At 37.6% G+C, this 21870-nt stretch overlaps 1 protein-coding gene across 2 annotated transcripts in view; it reads left to right on the top strand.

The window, feature by feature from the left end:
* LOC120525235 (transmembrane protein 272-like) overlaps nt 1-21870 on the top strand; it is a 27296-nt gene extending 5426 nt beyond the window's left edge. Inside the window, exons 2-6 of one of the 2 annotated variants that reach the window (XM_039747363.1) lie at nt 3513-3576; nt 11664-11751; nt 12377-12427; nt 12525-12728; nt 20874-21870. In XM_039747363.1, coding sequence (XP_039603297.1) covers nt 11685-11751; nt 12377-12427; nt 12525-12728; nt 20874-21133 — 582 coding nt within the window. In that variant the 5' untranslated portion in view covers nt 3513-3576; nt 11664-11684 and the 3' untranslated portion in view covers nt 21134-21870. The remainder of the gene's footprint in view (nt 1-3512; nt 3577-11663; nt 11752-12376; nt 12428-12524; nt 12729-20873) is intronic. The other variant, XM_039747362.1, reaches the window with a different exon arrangement.

Genomic DNA, 21870 nt, shown 5'->3' with positions numbered 1-21870 from the left:
ACATTTATACATAGAGTAAATATTGTCAGATTTGTTAAGTTTGATGGATGGAATAATGTAACAGTTCTCTAAATATACAAACACCTATAGAATAAGTATTTTGATATCAGACTAAAAGGATATGTTACCACATGTCTAACCTCTTATGGATTATTTATCATTATTTATTTATCTGCAAAATAGTTCTTTACGTATCTTGCACTTATCCTTTATTTATGCATATGTTGTATGACAGTCCTGGAGAACATTATTTCATGCCATTGTATGCTGCAATACTGCATATTGAAGGTATAACAATAAAGCCACTTGACTTGTAAAATAATTTGGGGCAGGGACCAGTTTCAATTAAAAACAAAAAAAAATTGCACCAAAATAATAAATAAAAACAATAATTTTGATTGTCTCATTTTTTTAATTTATTCTGGATTCATGCTGCAATGTTAAGTTACAAGTATGTGGTATCAGTATTTTAATAAAGGGAGAGCAACATCAGCTATAATAAAGATAGAATTTGTTTACCAGTTAGTTAGCAACTTGTTAAATTATACATTCACAAGTACTTAGGCTAACTTAACATTGTAATTTAGTTGAAGGCTTGAAATCGTATGGATAAACTTTACAGCTCTACTAACAAAATAAAATACCACTCCTGATTTGCAGAATGAGGTTACCCTGCAGTTAGCTTAATGTTACATATGTAAAGAATGTGATTCACAAAGCAGTGTTACTTACTTAAACGGCATTAACTAAAACTCTAGATAAAGCTATAGAGAGCAAAGATAGTATCTCCATTTATCCAAAAGTTTAACTTATGCTAGCCATCTTTAAGTAAGTAGACTAAAGTAAAGTTAAATTGATTTTGCGTAACTTGACAACAAAATAAAATTACAACTACTGGCTCATTTGTAGGGTGAGAACAGATGAAAAAATGCTTCACTACACTTCACATGCACACTCCACTACAGATTGCTTGTGAAATGCAAAAAATACAATGAGATGCCATTATTGAGTCACATGACCCCTGTAAAAGTCACATGACACCTGCATTGATTCTTAATGATAAAATTCTGTATTTAATGATAACAAGGATTATGCTGTAAATTAATGGAAAATTGTAACAGTGCAGCCAGATATTATAACTGGAGCCTGTAATTCTAAAAGGATGAGCTTTGTTTTTAAAGACATGAGTTCATTTGACACACAAGTTAAAGAAAACGGTAGAAGGTTAAAAATTGCGGCCACACCTTGCTTCTCATTTTTGGCAGTTCTGCTGTAACTCATCTTTGCAGTGCATTATTTTGTTGTTGGCTTGCAGCATACACAGGATCTCAGACTCTTAGTAATCAGGAGGAAAAACAAGTCGGACCTGTTCTGAGTATTGCAATACTTTTTTCTATCTGCATGTTGTTACTTGACAATATTAGTCAACTTGCTCCACAAATGAATTGCCACTTTTTGTAGAGAAACACAAATTTGAACTCAATGACATTAAGCCAGATTAACTGCTAAATTGCAAATGTTTCTTAGCCTGTCTTGATGGAGATGCTAATAGAGCCAGCTTTGTGTAATTTGTTTTAACTGTACATCCACCTGCACTGCACATGAAAGACATTTATAAGTTGTTCCTTTTAAAAAAAAAGTGTGTTTCTTGGTCTCTTTTAGTTCAGCTTTTCCAGATAAAAATAACTTCTTGTCTTATGATTTCTAAATTAATTTTATAACTTGCAAAAAAAAAAACCCACAAAACTGCCGTTCAATTACTTCTCCTGTTGTTTTGAAATTGAGAACTGATTTACTCATACAACCCCAATCCAAAAGAGTTGGATCAGTATTTAAAATGCAAATAAGAACAACAATGAGTGATTTGCAAATTTACTTTAACTTGTAATCAAACAAAAATAGTATAAAGACAATGTATTTCATGTTTTATCTAATTAGATGCACTGTTTTTTAAAAGGTATTTTTTAGAACAATAGAACAATCTAGACGAAAACAGACCCAACAAAGCTCACCAGTCCTATGCATTTAATTCCTCTAAAGTAACGTCAAGTCAAATTTTGACAGTCCCTAAAGTCCTTCTTTCCACCACACTTCTTAGTAGCTTATTCCTTGTTTCTGCGGTTTCCTGCATAAAGAAAAACATCCTAATGTTTATGTGAAATTTACCGTTAACAAGTTTTTAACTGTGTTCCATTGTTCTTGATAAACTGATTCTAGAGTAACAGTCTTGTTCCACTGTACTAATTCCCTTCATAATTTCACACTTCAATCATGTCACCTCTTAATCTTCTTTTGCTTAAACTAAAAAGGCTCACCTCTATTAATCTTTCCTCATAATTTATCGCTCGTAGCTCTGGAATCAGCCTAGTCGCTCTTCTCTGGACTTTTTCTAGCACTGCTATGTCCTTTTTATAGCCTGGAGACCAAAATTGTACACATTACTCCACTTGTGGCCTCACCAGTGCATTATAAAGCATGAGCAGAACCTCCTTGGCCTTGTACTCCACACATAATGCTATATAACCTAACATTCTGTTAGCCTTCTTATTGGCTTCTGGACACTGTCTGGCAGTTGATAGTGTTGAGTCCACTATGACTCCTAAATCCTTCTCATAAGGTGTACTTTCGATTTTCAGATCTCTCATCGTGTATTCAGACCCAACATTTATACTTCCAATGTGTAATATTTTACATTTACTTGTATTAAATTTCATCTGCCACAAATCTGCCCAAACCTGTATTCTGTCCAAGTCCCTCTGTAATGATTCAATGAATTCCAGATTATCTGCTAGTCCACCTACTTAACCAGCTGGTTACTTATATTCCTATCCAAATCATATATGTATATTAAAAATAGCAGTGGCCCTAGAACTGATCCCTGCACAACATTTTCCTTAATAATTCCTTCCATTCATTTACCTGTAATGCACATTAAGCTTACTGGCCTATAGTTATTTGGTCACCTTTTTTATATAACAGGATAATATTTGCTTTTTTCCATTCCCTCAGAATTTCCCCAGTGTACAGTGACTTCCTAAAAATATGTGTCAATGGTTTATATATGTACTCTCTAACCCCTTTTAAGCACTTGTGGATAAATATTATCTGTACTGGCGATTTGTTTGATTTCAGCCTATTTAATCTAAGGAATATCTCTCCCTCTACAATTTCCAAATCACTCAATACCTCCTTAGTAGTCCCTTTAACAGCTGGGAGGTAATCTACTTCTTCACATGTGAACACCTCAGACAAATGTGAGTTTAGAGCATCTGCTGTTTCACTGTCTATATTTTTAAATTCCCCTTTACTATTCCTGAGGCACTTCACCTTCCCCTTCACTGTTTTTTTTTTACTACTGAAATACTGAAAGAATCTCTTTGGTCATTGTTCATCTTTTCTTCTATATTCCTCTCTAACTGCCTTTTTGCTACCCTAATATCCTTAATGGTTTCCCTCAAGTTCTCATATGATCTTATATGCCTTATACAGCTGTTTTTTTTTTTAATTTGCAGCTTCTTTTTCAACTATTAATCCACTGCTGAGTTATTTTAAATTTCCTACTAATTCCAAATCCAGGTATGTACCTGTCCTATATTTTATATGAAATGTTTTTAAACCTGTTCCACTGCTCCTCGATTGTCTCAACACTTAAAAGGTTATTCCTGAACATTTTCCTTAGACTCAGATGCGCAAAATGAGCCCTACCAAAGTTAAACTTAACTGTTTTAGTCTTTGCAGCTGTGCATTATATTATGGTCACTTGACCCTATTGGTTCGATCACCTTTACACCCTTAATTCTATCCTGATTATTACAAAATACTAAATCCAGACAGGCTTCTCCCCACGTTGGTACTTTTAAAAAACAGTCACTGATTACATCTTAAAACTCCTGTTCTTGTTTTATGCTATTTTCAAGGTTAGCCCAGGTAATATTGGGATAGTTAATGGCCCCCACGACAATAATATTCCCGGTAAAGGTGTTTTTTTTTAATATATTAAAAGATGAGTGTTGAAATTACTATCTGCATTAGGCAGTATATAACACGCGCCTAAAATAAGGCCTCTTTCCCTAATGCTTTACAGAATAAGCTAGATGTCCTCACTAAGGTGGGGCTCATCATCCAATTGAAGAGAACTTGCATTAAATTCTATTTGACAAAAACAGTAACCTCACCTTATTTTTTGTTCTGACTATCCTTCCTGTATATCTTTATGTTATACTCATTCCCATATTTTTATTTTATAATCCAGGACTTGGAGAAAAGTGTTTCCCAAAGAAAAAAATTGTTGGATTTTTAGCATTTCACGCGCTGCAGTGCATCCATCCATCCATTATCCAACCTGCTATAATCCAACTACAGGGTCCCAGCCAATACAGGGCACATGGCAGGAAAAAAAACCCCGGGCAGGGCACCAGCCCACCACAGCGCTACAGTGCATGCACTGTCAGTGAGTAGAGGGGAAAGCCTAAAACCACTTCTAAATTTACATGATCTCTAGTCTCTCAAACATCCCAGTCCTAGACGTTTCTGTGCTTTTGTAATGAATATCCTGACATGGGTTTGAGGAAACTTTCAGAAGCCATACCTTAACACTGTCCAGAAGTCTACCGTCTTCTCTTGGCTTGGTCTCATCCGATATGGAAAGTAGCACAGTGGAATTGTGTTTTTTGGTCTGGCAAATCAACATTTCAAATAATTTTTGGCAAAGACAGCACTCATATTCTCCAGCCCAAACTGAAAAAGAACCATCCAAGCTGTTATCATGTCCAACAGCCAGCATCTGTCATGATATTGGGGTGTGTCAGTGCCATTGCTATCGGTAATTTGCACCTCTGTGAGAGCAGCTTGTTTTTTGATGATGCGTCCACAAAAGGCACTTTAACATCTAAGAATCTTTATATGTTGGTGTGCAAGTTAATTATGGAAATGCCTAAATTATAAGCCTTGATTTACATGTACACCCTGCAGTATTTACCAATGTGACATCCACTCATCACTCATGTGTCAAACATAAAAGTCAAAAAGAGCAATACGACCGAGGCTGGTCACCTCAAATTTCAATACCTTAGCAGGGTCCAGAGAGAAGCCTATATCGCTGATCTGGCTCATTGTTACTCCTGAAAGTGCTGTTCAGTTCTAATAGAATGAGCATTGCATGCATCTGAACAAACATGGAAGAGTTACTTTATCAAGGCGAGATCGCTGCTTTTGAAAGTGCTGAACAAATAGCAAATCAGTTGGCCAGAGCATGGCAAGTTACAGTGAGGAAATATTTAAACCTTACTTTAATCATTACTTAGGTTTATTAGCAGAAAAATCAGACTTTAAATACTAGAAGTCAAAAGTAGAAGAACATACAACAAGAATGATTCAAATCAGTGTCCATACTTCAATCTTCTCTCTAGTATAACCAGGAGAGGTATGTCTGTGTAATTTAGTGGTGCACTGTCACAATTGCTTTTCTGAAAAGCCATTGTGTCTGCACCTCTCAATGGTTGTGTCTACTACCTCTCTAAGGCTGTATGCTTTTATAATGTGGCTTGATGGCTATTTTTAGTAAGTGACATTAGTGAAAATCAAAAAACTGTCAATTTATCCTATCCACCAGAACTAATTATGAGATACACGTTAAACAACACAGTTCCCAAAAGCCCACATTTCACATTTTTCTGACAGACATTTACACACTGGTTAGTTTATCTAAGATTAAACATGAATCATTCTAAAAGATAACATCTTCTGCCTAATGTTAGCTGCACATTTGCATGTTTCCTCCTGTGTTCTTTGTATTAGCATATTCATTTGCATCTAGAAGTATGCAATATTGGCAAAAAATTATATCTTGATATTTTCTGGGACTTTGACCATAACGATAATTAGAAGATATCTTGCATTCTTTAAAAACATGTTTATGAAGGTCTTATTGATCTGTCTTGGTCTTGTTAATAGGATATTAATTGTAGCTTACTAATGAGATTAATGGAAATAAAAGATAAAGAGAATAGGTCTTATTTATTTATTAAAAACTGAAGTAAAATAACACAAAATCATTAATCACCAAAGTAATACTGAGATCGAACAGTGCAAGTATGAGTAAACTATTTTAAAGTGACCTACAGGATTTACACAGAAAATTGCACTAAGACCAACAAAACTATTATAATGAAAGTGTTTTAAACAGACACTTACTCTTAATGTAAATAAGATATGAATCCAAAGGGAATAAAATACTCATCATAATTGAACTACAGGGATGAACATTACAGTTTGGATAAACATAAACTGATCTGCTGTAAGGTGAATTGTGCAGCATACAAGCAAGAACAAAATCTCACATACTGTACTCTAGTGTAAAAATCAAAGTTCTATCAAATACTGCACAGGAAAAAACTGTATCATTTGTAATCAGGTTCTGTCATATATTGCACAAAGATACATACTGTAAAAAAAGAAATCCATAACATTTTTAAACAAATTGCTGACTTCAAGTTTTGTCGATTGTTGCACAAAGATTGTAAAATTCTATTGAGGAAACTTCAAGTTGTGTGACAGAAACACCCTCTTTAGCTCACCCTTTCTCCATTCCTCTTTTTTTTCTAAAAAAGTGTCATTTGGCTTTGATCTTTTCATTACCAATTAAAACAGTGTTCATTATTCAATAAACCTTTTTCAGCTATTGTAATGGATACATTACCAAGGCTCCATTACCAAGTGATTCCCACCCAACCCCCGATTTTTCAATCAAAGCTGCAGTCCAGCTAATGGCTAAACCATCTCAACATATTATAGACATAGTTTTCATTATTTTGGTCAATAATTTATCTGTTAATTGTAATCAAGCAAAAAGACAGGCATTGCAAAGTATAGCATTTGCCTGAGTACTATTGTGTACAGTTGTGTACGTTTAAAGAAAACAGGTGCACATAGTTAGGTGTAAGGATGCTCCAATCAGGTTTTTTAAGGCCGATACTGATCACCAATTTCATGTTACTTGATTGTCCAATACTGAGTCCAATTTTTTCTTTCCCTTTATCCCTTTATCTCCTGCGTAACCAGATGAATAGAAGTCTTATGTCCTATATTAAAGTTTATTTATATAAATAAACTATACACCTCAGGTGTTAACTGTTCATTTTTTATATCTTCAAAATGAAAAATTTGTAGGCTTATTGTCCAATGACCATAGAAATAATAAAATAAATAAACCTTCCTTGAAATACATACTAATAAAATATGTGCAAAAATATATATCAGTAATACATATTGTTAAATTTTTTTCTGTAATGTACCAGCAAAGTTTAATTTAAAGTAGTTTTTACCATCTCTCTTTCTCTCTCTCTCTTTATATATATTATATATATATATATATATATATAGAGAGAGAGCTATATATTTTTTCACACAATCAATTAACATTGCCAATGAAATTCTGCTTAAATTTAAATATACATACACATTTTAAATCATTAATTGCATTACGTTTTTGCTGTTAAAATATAAATTTGTCATATTTATACAGGTGTGTTGTTTTTCTTTAGTATATCAACTACACATTCATAATTTTTGAGGTGTAATTATAAAATGTGGATCTGATCCCCTGTTCTTCAGCTTATGAGGTAAGTGTATACATTTTAATGGTAACTGCTTATTCATCTGTTGAGCTGAGGAGTTTGAACTCAATGCCTCGCCTAGGAGCTGGATTATATAATCACTGTGTTGCTCTAGGAATTTTACGATGGCCCCACTATATACATTACGGATCTTGTCGGAGGCTGCACTGGAGTATGCGCTCCAGTTCTCTGACTGTCAGCTTAATTCCTACCATCTGTTCTGCTCGTGGATTTTCTCTCGTTGGATCAAGTGCAAGGGGTGGAGGAGTTAACTTTGTTAAACTTCACTCACTTCAATACTCACATATGATAAAAACCAATCAAAAAGGCCGTGAGACACCTTCAAACTACTCCGTGAAGATGGCCTTAATGAACATTTGGTCCATAGCCAACAAATATTTTATTTTAATAGGCTTTTTTACATCCCACAACCTGAACTTTCTATTTATGTCAGACTTGGTTAAGTGCTGGCGACTCAATTTCTCCCCATGATCTCTCCCCTCCTGATTGTACCTTTTTAAGCTCACCTAGAATCGCCGATCAAGGTGGTGGGTTTGCTATCGTTTTTCTGAATCGTTTTAAATGTAGGCTTTTGACTGTAGACAATTTCTCCAGTTTTAAGGCTCAGCTGTTTAAAATTGACCTTACAAATCTTGTACTATGTGCACTGGTTTTTAGACCTCCTGGATGTCATAAGAATTTTGTTCAGGAGTTCTCAGAGTTCTTATCTTTCATGGTGTCACACACTGATAGAATGCTGATTCTAGGAGATTTGAAAATTCAAGTTTTTCTAGGTCTTTTGGACTCTTTTAATTTTACTCCGCTTGTGTCAAGTCCCACACATCAGGTAGTACATTGGACTTCGTTCTAACACTTGGCCGCTCTGCAAATAACCTGGACATCTCTGATGTCAGTATTTCTGATCACTTTGCAGTTTTTTTTAAATTGTTTGCATCCACCTATCAGTTTCACTAAACCACAGCGCCTTTCACACAGTATAAATGCGGACATAGCGCAGCAGTTCTGTGATATCTTCTCTGACATTTGTTTACCCTTGGTGTTAGACACCCTCTCTGTGTGCTCAGGTGTTACAGATATGGTTAAGCTTCTCAATCTCACTTGTAAGGATACTCTGGATCTGGTCGCACCTTAAAGTTAAGGAGAGCCAAGAATAAAGCCAGTGATCAGCCCTAGTTAAATGACGCTACTCATATGCTCAGGCAGGAATGCAGGCAGGCTGAACGGAGGTGTAAAAAGGACAAACTGCAGGTCTCTTATGAAATTCTTAGAACTTGCTGGAAGTCCTATCAAGAGGCTGTGATCAAATATTTATCTTATCTAATTGCTAATGTTGCCTCCAGACCTAGGGTGCTGTTTAGCACCATAAACACTCTCTTAAACCCACCTGTCAGCGGCTTCCCTGAGAATACCCCTGAGACCTGTGAGCTTTTTCTCAATTTTATAAATAAAGTCCAAGCCATTCGATCCAGCATTACTCTTCCAGGTGTTGATCACTGTGGGATGACACCAGCCCCTCTAAGGCCAGTGTACAGCTAGTTTACTTCCTTTCAAACTATTAGCTGATATAATCCTGCATATGAAACATTCCAATTATCCGCTAGATATCAAACCCTCACGCCTATTTAAAGATACTTTCAGAAATATTAGTCCAATTGTTTTGGCTGTTATTAACAACTGTCTAAAATCTGGTGTAATGCCAGACAACTTTAAACATTTAATTGTTCAGCCTCTGTTGCAGAAGCCCACACTTGATCCTAGAGCTCTTTCAAACTATAGGCCTATTTATAAGTTCCCATGTCTGTCCAGAATTATGGAGAATGTGGTTTATTTTCAGTTACTTTCATATCTGGAGGATAACGATGTATATGATGTGTTTCGATCAGGTTTTAAAAAACATCATAGTATTGATTCGGCTTTGCTGAAGGTGACAAGTAATATTCTATTAACTTTGGACTCAGTCACTTCTACAATCTTAGTTTTACTGGTTCTTAGTGCGGCATTTGACACAGTGGACCATGGAGTTCTGTTAAAATGGCTTGAGGATGAAGTAGGCATTCCAGGCTATGCATTGAAATGGTTTGGGTGCTACCTTATGTCTGTTAACATAAATGGGAACTTCTCCCAGCCAGCTCCTGTCCCACAAGGTTCTATCCTGGCTCCCCTTCTATGTTCCCTTTATCTGCTCCCCTTGAGGGCCATCTTTCACAAACATGATGTCGCGTATCATTGTTATGCTGCTGATGATACACAGCTATACCTCAAAGTTTGTCCGGATTTCGCGTCATCTGTCAAAAAGCTGTTGAAATGCTTTGAGAATAATAAATATCGGATGGTGCAAAATTTCTTACTATTAAACAAAAATAAAACAGAGGTCATTATTTTTGGTCCTGCCACATCTGCAGTTGAAATTAGCACTCAGTTAGGCTCCTTGGCAGCAATGAATCACAGTGATGTCAATAACCGAGGTATCATCTTCGAGTTGTCACTAAGTTTTGAAAAACAAATCTCCACAGTAGTAAAGTTCATTTTTTACCAACTGAGGCAAATTTCTAAGTTAAAATCCTTTTGTTTCAGTACTTGGAAACAGTCATTCATTACTTTATTACTTGGCTAGATTATTGTAATTCCTTATATGTGGGACTGCCCAAATCTGCTCAGTTGCGCCTTCAGCTGGTTCAAAATGCTGCAGCTAGATTTTTAATTGGACCCAGAAAAAAGAATCATATCTCGCCCATTTTAGCCTCTCTCCATTGGCTAATGGTGAGATGTTGCATTGATTTTAAAATCTTTAAAGCCTTGCATGGTCTCGCTCCAAAATAATCTGCAGCCTCCTTCATCCTTATGCAGCACTGAGAGCAGTGAGCTAAACTGGACGACTACTCCTTGTAGTTCCTAGATCTCAACTGAAGTCGAGGGGAGACAGAGCTATCTCAGTTGTTTCTCCTAGCCTTTGGAATGACCTGCCTTTCCACATCAGGCTTTCATCCCGTATAAAGGTTTTTAAAAGTCACCTTTCTTGTTTTCATTGTGTATGATGGGATTGGGGTGGATGTTATAATTGCTTGTTTTATTAACTCTCCGAGGGCTGAATATTTTTTTTCCAAAATGCTATGTTTTCTGAGAAGCACACAAAGCAATAGTTTCTCACATAAATCAACATAAAACATCTGTTACAGTGGTAGCTGTTGTGTGTTCGCGGTTGCTGGCGGATTGGCTGTCTGACAGTCACAGTGTAATGCAATCTGGTTTGTGCAGGGGCTAAAGTGATCGACTTTTGTGATCGGCCAATTTACTGATTACTGATCAAGTTTTTTTTTAGTGAAAATTGTCTGATTTAGATTGGCTGCAAATTGATCTGAGCATCGCTAATTAGGTGTCATTTCACTGGCTTGTACAGTGATAAAGTGTGAAAAAGTGACTCTTCTTAGGCACTATTCTGCTTAGCAGACAGCAGCAGTAGTGACACAGCAGAACAGTGAACATGAGCATGAGGTGATCCTGCAGATTGGAGATCTTTTGCTGCCAAAACCATCTTCCTATACTTCCTATGCCAGTAACAAGCACTGCCCTAAATATTCCTCCCGTTGGAGTGGCACTGCTTTTCTTTTCACCCTATAATGGGTAATTGTTATAGTAATGACACTTAGTGCCCTCATTTTCCAGTTTACTGTTTCCGAGTCACCAGGAAATCAGTCGAGACTGTCGGCAAGCTGTCCATAACCTGGGAAGCAGAAATGTAGTCCTTTAGTAATGTAGAATAGTGGTGAAGAGGAGCAGGGGTCTATGTATTTGTCAGTTCCCTGTCTATTACAAATCTGTCCAAAGTAATGCTGTGCTAGCATATTTTGACTAATTATAGGATGTTAATGGGCGAACGCCATGTCAGCATGGCAGGAAAATGCAGGTACCTACTGAAAGAATGGTGGAATGTTGCAGAATGATGGTTGGAGTGGTGTAATGGTGTGCAGCTTTGCAATGCACCTGGAATTACTGGGCATGCATTTTAAAATCAATCTACTGTTTTCACAGAATTACGCACAAGTTGGCAACATGGAAGAATACCAAAACCCTCTTCTCTGTATATCCCTGACTGCTAAAGTGAGCACAGCTGTAGCATGTAGGTACTTTTTTATGTTCTATGTAACACTTATTGTTCTGGCTGGTAATTAATTCTAACATTAATGTGGACGACTTGAACACCTTCATAAATAAGGCAGGTTAAACTGGGTCAGATTATAAAACATGGATTTTTTTGTCCCCTTAATGTAAATGTGAGTTTTTACCCACAAAGATCTAATTTAGAAGGAGTGTATCTCCTCACGAAAGAGACCTCTTCAACATGCAGTTGAGTTTGCCTACAGACACCTAAAGAGCACACTTTTACACATGGTGTCGAAGCCTTAGAGTGTCAGCATACTGTAGGCTGTGGTGTTATACCTTTGAAGGAATGGAGTAGGGAAAAAATGAATGCTGGTGTTCTGCTGCTCCAATGCATTTTAATCAGTGAAATTCTAATACTACTTGCTGGGGTTTGTCTTACGTGTTCTGCAGACCACTTTCTTGCATGCCTGGCAACACTCAGACTGATTAGTTCTTTCGGAATAGCACATGATCTCTAAATGCTATTATTTTTGTTATTTGTGAAATGATTAATCCATGATTTCCTGTCTTCTCTAACTCATATTGCAATTATAAGTTATGACATGCTTGTGTCACATTTATCTGTTTTATTCTTTCCATAGGGATGTTCAGAACGATAATGTTTGCTCTGCCAGTGGCTCAGATCACCATAGGTAAACCAGTAGTTCTTTGCTTTACCAGGGAGTTGTGTGTGTTTAGTGATTTTTTTTAAATTATAAAGCTCTAATCACTTTTATTGCTCTTTCTCAGGTTCGATCTACTTGAATTCCTGCCCTGTCCAGCATTATATCCCCATCTACTTGATTGTGTCAGGAGTGTTTTCTCTTGTAATGGACTTCCTGTCTTTCTTCCACCTTGGCAACGAAGCAGAGGAAGTTGGGTCCAATGCAAGGGGAGGTTCCACCATGTGCAATGGGCTGCTGTCACTGTTCATGTTTTGCTGGTTCATTACAGGTAGGTGCAGTCTGATTTCACATAACTCTGCATGTGAAAATCCAGCAGTTTTAGATCTGGGCTATTGTGTGTGTAATGTGTGGTAAACATTGGTGTAGTAAGCGTGTACACACTCGTGTCAAGAACATGTAGTGATTGGACGCATCACTGGTGGGGATGAGGCGGCCTACATAAGGGAAGTGGACAGTTTGGCATCATGGTGTGAGGACAGCAACCTCACCCTCAACACAGACAAGATGAAGGAGATGATAATGGCATGAGGAAGGAGAGGAGACTTCACTGGCTACTGTTCATCCGAGGGCTTGAAGTGGAAAGGGTGAGCAGTATTAAATACCTGGGCATCTACATCAGTGATGACCTCACTTGGACTCTTAACACCACACAACTGGTCAAGAGGGCTCAACAGCGGCTGTACTTTCTGAGGAGGCTGAGGAGGTTTGGTGTGTCAACTAAGATCCTTGGCAACTTTTACAGCTGCATTGTTGAGAGCATCTTGACTAGCTACATCACCATGTGGTACGGCAACACTACTGCTATGGACCGCAAATGCCTGCAGAGAGTGGTAAAGACTGCTGAGAAGATCACCAGGACCCCACTGCTCTCTCTGCAGAGCATGTACAACTGCAGAGTCCGCAGGAGAACTGCCTCGATCTTCAGGGACCCCAAACCCCAACCCCCGCACCCTCCTCCAACATGAACTGTTCACTCTTCTACCCTCAGGCAGGAGGTATAGGAGTATGGAAAGCAGGACTTCCAGCCTAAAGAACTCTCTTTCCCAAGGCCATTAGACTCCTGAATAACTGACTGGAGTTTATAACATGGGCCACCTCATTGTATCTACCTCACACAACTGTATTTGACTTGATTTTTAAACTTGTCCACTCTTTTTAATAGCCCTCCCTGCAGCCTAACTTCTGAAACCTGATCATTGAACACCAAATTTTCTGTCTTCTTCCTATTTATCTTCAATCTTTTATCTTCCATAGCTCTTCATTCTTTTAGCTTCTTCCCTGATGTAGACCTACTCTGACTGGGATCTTGTCTCTTATACCCAAAACTGCTTTTAGTCTGAGTCCTCACTCCCTCATACATTTCCTGGACAATCTTCACATACTTATATGGTACTGCTTTCTCTCTCATGTACCTCCAGACTTCTTGATGTGGCACTCTATCATAAGCCCTCTGCAAATCAATGAACACAATATATACAATTTTATGTTTTTCATGATGCTTCTATATGAGCCATCTCATTGCATGGACTGCATCAGCTGTTCTTCACTTTGACATAAAACAAACTTCTACTCCCCTATGGTGGTCTCATATCCTAAGCATTCTCTCTTTAACCCTTCTCATATTTTCTTTGTGTGTGACATCAGCTTTATTCCTTTATAGTTTCCACAGTCCTGAATATCACCCCTCTCCATGTAAATGGCTACAATCACACAGTTTTTTACTCCACCAGTATCTTCTCCTATTCATAGATCTTCTGCATTAGATTCCACAACACATCTACTCCTCTTCCCCATAACTCTTCCACACTTCTGCTGGTATTTCTGGTTCTGCTGCCTTTCCCTTTTTTATTATTTTCAGTGCCTCCTTGTTATTAGCCCTTCATTTGGACTCCACTTCCAAATACAGCCCTTAGATTTTCTTCATTAAGGAGCTTTTCATAGTACCCCTTTCTATTCATGAAACTATCATGGTCACTCAACACTATACTTTGCTCATCTTTCATCTGCTTTATCGGGCTGAAATCCTTCCCTGTCCTTGCCTTCGCTATTGTAAAATTCATTCTGACTGAATGTCTTCTTTGCCTCCTTCTACATCTTTATTACCTCCTGTACCTCTCTGTTTCGCCACTGTGTTATCATAGCGACTTATCGCATCGATTAATTTCAAAATGAAACCTGCTTAACTTTTGCAAGTAACCTGTAAGGAATGAGCCTGCCAAATTTCAGCCTTCTACTTACATGGGAAGTTGGAGAATTAGTGATGAGTGGGTGAGTGAGGGCTTTGCCTTGTCGGGGACGTTAAACATGAGACTTTGCGCCAAGAGATACCCGGGACCGTCTCGTAGGGACGTAGAACATTAGATTCTTGCAAGACACGCCATACTTACAACCAATATCAAATAAGACCACGGGCAGCAAAACACTCAGTCGTGTAAGTCTTTGAGCACAAACAGATCCAGGGCTCTCAGTGCATATAAAGCATGTAAGGGCAATACGTTATAGATGAAATGTAAACAACTAAGCGAAGAAGGAAGCAGCGCTGAGAAAACAGACTCAAAAGCATTGGAGAAAAAAATAAAGAAAAAAGAAAAAGAATAATCTAGGTGCAAATTCAGAAAATAAGGAAAGTAATTATCAGCCCGGAACAAGTGGAATTGAAAAAAAAGCACATCCAATCGGGCTCAGAATTAAAAGACAGAGTAAAAGACAAAGTAGAACTTCATAAAGACGTTCACAAACGTTGGCGCTAAACACATGCAGAGCAGGTTAGAGATTATGAAAGCAGTGGAATTCAAAAGGCTCAAAAAAAAATGGAATCTGCTACGCTGTACTATATTTATCTTACAAACCTCACACTTTTTGTTCTGAAACCCAGATTTAGGAACTTTTACGTGTACAGTGATCCCTCACTATATCGTGCTTCGATTTTCGCGGCTTTCACTCCATCGTGGATTTTAAATGTAAGCATATCTAAATATATATCACGGATTTTTCGCTAGTTCGTGGATTTCTGTGGACAATGGGTCTTTTAATTTATGGTACATGCTTCCTCAGTTTGTTTGTCCAGTTGATTTTATAACAAGGGATGCTATTGGCGGATGGCTTAGAAGCTATTCAATCAGAGCACGCATTACGTATTAAATAAAACTCCTCAATGATATGTGATATGCTTCCCATGCAGGTGCTTGATTGTTTGCTTTTCTCTGTCTCTCTCACCCTCTCTGACATTCTCTGCGCCTGACGGAAGGGGTGTGAGCAGATGAGCTGTTTGCACAGAGGCTATTTGCCTAAAGGATACGGATGCTCCTCTAAAAAATGCTGCTTTATCGCGGTACTTTGGCATACTTAAAAGCCCAAAAGCACGTATTGATTTTTTGATTGTTTGCTTTTCTCTCGTGCTCTCTCACTCTCCCTCTCTCTCTCTCTCTCTGACATTCTCTACTCCTGGCACGCATTCTTTGAAAAGGAAGATATGTTTTGCATTCTTTTACTTGTGAGAAAGAACTGTCATCTCTGTCTTGTCATGGTGCAGAGTTTAAACTTTTGACTAAAGGGTGTTAATTCATGTCTAGATGGCTATAATAATGTTAACAGTGGGGGAGAGTTTATAAGGGCTTAAAATATATAAAAATAACCGTACAAACATATGGTTTCTACTTTGCGGATTTTCGTCTATCGCGGGGGTTCTGGAACACAACCCCTGCAATCGAGGAGGGATTACTGTATTACTTTTAATCCACCTGTAGAATGCCTAAATTGAAGGATAAATCCGAACGAGACCGAGAAAACACACCGCCGTCGGCACCTGCAACTATGGCGCAGATTAGCCTTCTGCTAGAAGATCACAGAGATGCGCTGTCTGTGGACTTTAAGCCTACTTTTGAAAATTTATCGTCTAAGCTGGACAGTGTTCAATCTGCAGTACATGACCATAGTCTACATATTAGTTCTCTCGAGCTTGCTCATACCGATTTTGATCAATGTTTAGACCAGATCAAGGCGGACTGCTCCAAAAAGATAACGAGTGGTTAAAATCCAAGATGTCAGATCTAGAAGGGCGCAGCAGACGCAATAATATTCCGATTGTGGGTTTACCTGAAGCTATTGAGTGTCCACGCCCTACTACTTTTTTCTCCCAACTCCTTGTCGATGTCCTTGGATCACAGGTGCTTACTTAACCGCCAGAGATGGACAGGGTACTCCAGAGCCTAGCTTCCAAGCCGGCTGCTGGGGGGAAACCCTGGCCGATTATCCTGCGTTTTCATCGCTACCAAATAAAGGATCTGGTGATTCGCGAAGCACGTAAGAGAGCTGACCTGGTCTCCAATGGCCATAAGATTCGGTTTTACGAGGACTACACCCCTGAAGTGGTAAGGCAGCATGCAGGGTTCAAGGATGCCATGGCAGAGCTCTACAAGAGGGGGTTCTGGCCTGTGCTTCTTTATCCAGCTAAACTGCGCATCGTTCTGCCAACCGGAGAGAGAAAATGGCTGCAATCTGTGTCAGACGCCGACAAATTTGTGCAAGATTTGTGCAGAGACTAGTAATTATTTTTTACCTTAATGATCTTTTATTTGCACGGTTACAGGGCTCATTTCTATATGACACTGAATTAACAGCTTTAATTAATCATTGAGGACATTCTGCTGGTTTTGAGGTGTTTGTTTTTTTCTCTAGACTGGTATGTTCATCTTACCGAGTGAGGTTATTTTTTTCTCTTCTTTTTTTATAATGTTATGTGAATAGTGTGGTGGGAGTCCGAGATAGGAGGTTCTAGATGTTTGGGTTATGCTGCTGTCTTCTTCATTTGGGGAAGAGAATTAAGTGGGTGAGGGGTGGGGTTCGGTACTATAGCTGTACAGTAACGTTGCTTGGAAAAAAACAATATGGTTGACAGTAACATTATGGGGAGCCCGATTATTTTTCTGTCCTGGAATGTGAAGGGTATGAATGGTTCGGTCAAGAGATCTAGAGTTCTCACTCATTTAAAGCGTCTTAAAGCAGATGTTATTTTTCTTCAGGGGACTCATTTGCGTATTAAGGATCAGAAAAGACTTAAAACGCCATGAATAGGTCACGTCTTTCATTCCAGTTTTGACTCCAGAGCAAGAGGTGTTGCAATCTTAATTAGTAATAAAATAAAGTTCTCACTTTCTAAGACGATAACAGACAAAAATGGGAGATTTTTAATTATTGTAGGGACTATCCTGCACAATCCTATTGGCTTGGTGAATGTTTATGCCCCAAACTTTGACAACACCCAATTTGCTAATAATCTTTTGAGCATGATCCCTAATTTGAATACACACCTTCTGATCTTTGGGGGGGATTTAAACTGTGTTATTGATCCGACTAGATAGATCTGCCTCCAGCATAAAAACCCCATCTGCCATGTCAAAGTAATTTTCAGACTTTATGACTCAAAATGGATACATTGATCCGTGACTCGTGGAAATATAGAACATGGGGTGGCCTTGTATGCAGATGATTTACTTCAGTATCTCACAAACCCGACTAATTCCCTAGCACATGTTATGAAAATACTAAAAGATTTTGGTTTCTTCTCTGGATATTGACTTAACATTCAAAAGAGTGAATGCTTGCCTATAAACAAAGCTGCGCAACGGCTCAGACAGACTGACCTTCCCTTCCACCTGAGTTATACTGGTTTCCAGTATCTGGGAGTGAATGTGACTAGCTCACCTAAGGCTCTACGGGCTGCTAATTTCACTCCTCTACTGTCTCATGTAAGGTCAGCTTTTTAAAGACGGGCTAATTTGCTGGCATCTTTATTGGACAGGATTAATGTAGTTAAAATGAATGTTTTACCCAAATATTTATACCTTTTCCAGTGCATTCCTTTGTTCTTACCCAAATCTTTTTTTAAATCTATTGATCAAATGATCTCCTCATTCATATGGAGAGGTAAGTCTCCCAAAATTCGCAAGTCATAATTACAAAAGTGCCGACTCAGTGGAGTTCTGTCTTTACCCAATTTGATGTTTTATTATTGGGCAGCTAACATTCAAAAATACATTTATTGGCTAAAAGATCCTCAGGCATTTTGGTGTCAGCTAGAAGCTCAATCATGTTTTTCGACCTCTCTCCCCGCTTTATTATTTTCATCCCTCCCTGTATCCCTTACTCAATATACAGATAACCCTGTTGTACTTAACTCTCTCAAGATATGGCATCAATTTTGACGCCACTTCAAATCTGTTTCTGCTTCAGCTCTGGCCCCACTATGTAATAATCACCTTTTTCCCCCTTCCCTTTTAGACTCTACATTTAACTTATGGGATAAAAAGGGCATTACATGTTTTTCCGATCTTTATAAGGATAATATCTTTCTTAACTTTACGGATATGTCGTCCCTATATGGTTTGCCCTCATTTCATTTATTTCGTTATTTTCAGGTTAGACACTGTGCTTCCACTATTTTTTCTGAGTTTCCCATTCGCCCACATAAACAGTCTTGGGAAGACTTATTTGAACTTTCTTCACATAAGAAATCTCTTACCTCGCAAATATATAATACTGTTCTTTCAATGGACAGTTGCTCTGACAGTAAAACTATTTCAAATTGGGAAGAGGAGTTGGGTCTGGACTTCAGAGAGGGCTACTGGGATAGTGTAGTTAAGGGGATTCGTACTTCCTCATCTTGTGCAAGGCTTTCTCTTATTCATTTTAAAGTAGTACATAGGCTACATTGGTCAAAGTCTAAACTATCTAAAATTTATCCCAATGTTCCTGACCTATGTGACCGATGCAACTCCTCTCCCTGCAATTTAAGCCACATGTTTTTTCTTTGCCCCAAAATCCAGTTGTACTGGACCTCCTATTTTCACATTATTTCTCATGTTTTTGGAATCCGACTGGAACCCTGTCCTTTGATCGCTATATTTGGGGTTAACTGGAGATCATGATACATGTTTTAATAGTACACAATTGAATGCAATCGCTTTCACTTCACTGTTAGCACGACGTAGAATATTATTGTCCTGAAAGGCTCCGCATCCCCCGACCATGGCCCGCTGGCTGAAGGATCTTATGTTCTTTTTAAAACTTGAAAAATCAAGTTTAGTCTGAGAGGGAGAGCTGATGGGTTTTTGAAGGTCTGGCAACCTTTTGTTTCTTATTTTAGATCCTTGGAAACAATTGCACCTGATTGAACTTTATTTATTTCCTATTTTATTTTATTACTATTATTTTTTTAATTGTTATTTATTTATTTACTTATTTTTTGTAGCATCCTGTGTATTAGGGTTTTTTTTTAAATTACTTTCTTGTTGTTTAATTATTTAATTAACCATTATCTATTTTATCTTTTTTGTAGCCCTATGGGTGGGATATGAGGTTTAGGCATTATAGGTTTATTGTTCGTGTCTGATATTCAACACTAATATGTTTGTCGATACCTTTGAAATTTTATTTGAAGAGATGTGTATGTATGTTACTGTTAATTGGAAAACTGATAAATAAATGGGGAAAAAAACGGTGTAATGCACATGTGGAGAAAGTTAAAGAATATGAAAATAGGAAAATTATAAAATATAAAAAAAAGAATGTAAAGATCGCAAAAAGATGTAAAGTAGCGCAAACAAACGGAAATTATTACTCGAAAAAGGGAATATAATCACCACGGACCAGGTGTCATTGAAAAAAAAATAGGACAAAGCGAGGTCAGAAATAAAAGACAGAGTAGAAAACAAAGTAAAACATCATAAAGAGGTTAAAAAACAAGGGGGACAAACACATGCAGAGCAGGTTAGAGATAATGAAAAGTGAAATTCAAAAGACTCAAAAAAAAAACCTAGGCGGGAAACACATGCAGAGCAAGATACAGAATATGAAAGCATAAAAAAAACGACAGTGTCAAAGCAAAGAAAGTAAACATCACATTAGTGCAAACAAAGAGAAATGATTACTCGGAGAAATGTGTGTGTGCGTGTGTGTGTATATATATATATATATATATATATATATATATATATATATTTATATTTATATATATATATATATATAAAGTATGAGATGGTATCATCTGTATACATACTAGGCTGATATGCACACTGAAGAGAATGTAAAGAATGGATCAGACATAAGCAAGTTAAGTCTTTGATGAGCCTCTTCAAGCACTTCATCAGTCACCAATAATTATCCATAATGTTTTTTAAACAGTTCCATTGTTTTAAGAAAAAATGTATTTCACAAGTGGCTATCACACTTTTGCTCCATTGCTGCATCTTTTAGTCAATGTTGCCTACTCTCCCATACAATTTGTCCATGTTTTCACATGTTGTACACCTTATCTGTAATCTTTCCCTTCCATACTGTTGTTTTTTCTTTTTTTTTTTTAATTCTCTTATCTGTTTGCCCTTTTGGTGACTGGGTGCCCCTTTCTCATTCGCAGGTAACGTTTGGATTTACTCCATCTACCAGCCGAACTATGATGAACAAAGTGGTGTACTTTACTGTAACAAGACGCTCTACTTGTTTGCATTTTGGAGTACAATACTGGTCTGCATTGGACTTGGTATACTCCTGCTGGTGGGCTGTTGCTTCTTGTGTGGATGTGTTATAGGGGCCAGTATAGGGTTGTGTTTTGGGTTTTCTCTAACCAATACAAATGATGCGAATAGGGTGTGGAGTTCAACTGCTCCTTGTCTGTAACCGGACAGAGTATTTGTGTGTGCAAAGAAGAGTTTTTTGTTTTATTTTGTATTTCTTTGGTTTAATATTATGCCAGGTTGCCAGTGAGTCAGTAATTAGAGCCCACACCCTGGAGGAGATACCATTCTGTCTCTTTGTTTTATATTTTATTCTATTGTTTTTCTTGTTAATTTAGCAAAAATTGCAATCTTAAAAATAGTGGTCTATTTCATAAAGGTTAACATAAGGAACATCACACTGGTGTTCAATTAAAAAGATAAAAAAGTGAGGCAAGAGATAACTGACGGTTAGCTACAGGAAGGTTGTATTCTTTTTCTCCATTTAAAAAACTCCCTCCACCTTTTTGTTTTAGTACGATGACCAGGCCTTTTGGCCTTAGCATATCATAGCCTGCTTCTGTGTTACACCTTAAAAGGAGTGATATAGAGAAAAATATCAAGTTTTTTTCATACCACCAATTCCATACATTTTTACTTGAGGTTGAGCTGCTTTTACATGAATTAGAAAGTGAAATCGCTTCTCCAGTATAACTTAGTTTGGTGGCATTCAAATAACTTCAACTGAGAACATAGTAATGCCCTACAACTTCCCCTCTTTAGTGATACATTCGAATGTACTACATGGGATGCCATTCCGAGTTTATCATTGATGTTTAATTTTTGCTTGGATATGCATGTTGTGTTCAGAGTCTTTGAAGAAAACAGCAGATGGTACAGATAAAGGTGGAATGAATTCAA

This window comes from Polypterus senegalus, chromosome 3, assembly GCF_016835505.1.
Source record: "Polypterus senegalus isolate Bchr_013 chromosome 3, ASM1683550v1, whole genome shotgun sequence".
Lineage (NCBI taxonomy): Eukaryota > Metazoa > Chordata > Cladistia > Polypteriformes > Polypteridae > Polypterus > Polypterus senegalus.
The sequence above is the reverse complement of the archived record's forward strand: the minus strand, read 5'-3'. Positions and strand labels throughout refer to the sequence as shown.